We start from the raw sequence: 1,924 nt of genomic DNA on the forward strand, positions 1-1,924 counted from the left end.
GTTCCAGTTTCTCCACAACCTTGCCAGCATTTGTTGTTTGCTGTTCTATTAAATTTTACTTTCTTACTGGGGTGAGATGATATCCCATAGTGTTTCAATTTTCATCTCTCTTAGAGCTAGGGATTTTGAACATTTCTTCATGTGCTGTTGGCCATCTGAATATCTTCTTTGGTGAAGCAACGTTATTGGTTTTTGTTGTTGTTGTTTTGTTTTGTTTTGTTTTTTTGGTGGGGTGTTTTTTTTTTTCTGAGGTTGACCTCCAGTTTTACCAGCACCGTTGGTTAAAGAGATTTTCTCTTCAATTAATCTATTTGGGTCCTTTGTTGAAGATCCGTAAGGATAGCTTCCCTTGCATTGGTCTGCATATCTGTTGTTTTACTGGTATCAGGTAGTTTTGACTTCCAGGCTGTATATTAAGTTCTGCGAGCAGGAAGTGTGAAGTCTCCTGCTTTGTTCTTCTTCAGTAACACTTTGCTTCTCTTTTCTTTCCATATAAAAGCGGTGGTTAATTTTTCCATTTTTCTAAAGAATGCAGATGGACTGGAATTGCAGTATTACCTTGGGTACTATTTACATTTTTGCAGGGCTAAGTCTTCCTATCCATGTGAATGGCATGTTCTTCCACATATGTAGCTTTTTTTAAGTTTCTTGTCATAGTGTTTTGTAGTTTCCTCTGTATAAGTCTTTTACATACCTAACTAGGCTTATTTCTAAATATCTCATCTTTTTGTAAATATTGGAAATGGTACTGTTTACTTCCTTTCTTTTTCAGAGTTTTCTGTATTAGTGTAAGGACTCCAATTGATTTTTTTTTTATGTTGTCTTTTAATTTTGCTACTAGCCCCAGAACTTTTCTTGTAGAAACTTTGTACTTTCTATGTATAGGATCATATCTGCAAATAACCATTGCTTTACTTCTTACAAGATTGGATGCTGCCTCTTCTCATCTGGGCTTCCTGTCGTCACAGCGTGATCATATTTATCCTTTCTTCACTTCTCCTTTTTCACAAATAGACCCAGACGTCCATGTTAGCAGCCTTGTTGTAGTCACCTCAAGGATAACTGCCAAATTCTGTTCAAAGGACTTAACACAGGTGCCTAAAAAAGGGCAAGAATATACAACACGGGCATGAGTAGCTTGAAACTGCTGAAGTATGTCCTATTTTTCTTCAACTTGTTCTTTTGGTTCTGTGGTTGTTGCGTCTTAGGATTTAGGATCTATTTCCAAATCCACAACAGCTTTGGGGTGCTCTTCCATAACCTCCCGTTCCTCACACTGGGCTATGCTTTCATCATTGTGGGATCCGTTGTCATGGTGATCACTTTCCTGGGCTGCATGGGCTCCATCAAGGAGAACAAGTGCCTGCTTATGTCGGTCTTTGTTCTACTGCTGATTATCCTCCTTGCGGAGGTGACCTTGGCCATCCTGCTCTTCGTATATGAACAGAAGCTGAGTCTGTATGTGTCTGAAGGATTGACTGAGAGCATCCAGCATTACCACACCAACAACAGCACCAAGGAGGCGTGGGACTCTATCCAGTCATTTCTGCATTGTTGTGGTGTAAATGGCACAAGTGATTGGACTTCAGGCCCACCATCATCTTGCCCCTCAGATCCACAAGCTAAGGGTTGCTATGCAAAAGCAAAACAGGGGTTTCACTCCAATTTCCTGTATATTGGAATCATCACCATCAGTGTATGCATGATCCAGGTGTTGGGGATGTCTTTTGCGCTAACTCTGAACTTCCAGATTGATAAAACCAGCCAAGTCCTTGGGCTGTAACCTACCAGCACTCTGGAATGGAGAGCTTTACATCTTTGGGAATCCAAAATAATGTGTAGCCTGAAGTCCTAAATGATTACCTCTTAGACTGGTGCGTCTGTCTTCTCATCTCTTCCTTCATCCGATCCCTGTCTCATACAA

The 1,924-nt window shown here is 40.4% G+C and overlaps 1 protein-coding gene across 1 annotated transcript; it reads left to right on the top strand.

Moving 5' to 3' along the window:
• The first annotated feature begins 1,129 nt into the window (after positions 1-1,129).
• LOC102847861 (leukocyte surface antigen CD53-like) lies at positions 1,130-1,783 on the top strand. The gene has a single exon (XM_006888054.1). It carries the CDS (start codon positions 1,130-1,132, stop codon positions 1,781-1,783), a length of 654 nt encoding a protein of 217 aa, XP_006888116.1.
• Positions 1,784-1,924: the final 141 nt, after the last annotated feature.

Source organism: Elephantulus edwardii, unplaced genomic scaffold, assembly GCF_000299155.1.
Source record: "Elephantulus edwardii isolate Elephantulus edwardi_28Jun2011 unplaced genomic scaffold, EleEdw1.0 scaffold00064, whole genome shotgun sequence".
NCBI lineage: Eukaryota > Metazoa > Chordata > Mammalia > Macroscelidea > Macroscelididae > Elephantulus > Elephantulus edwardii.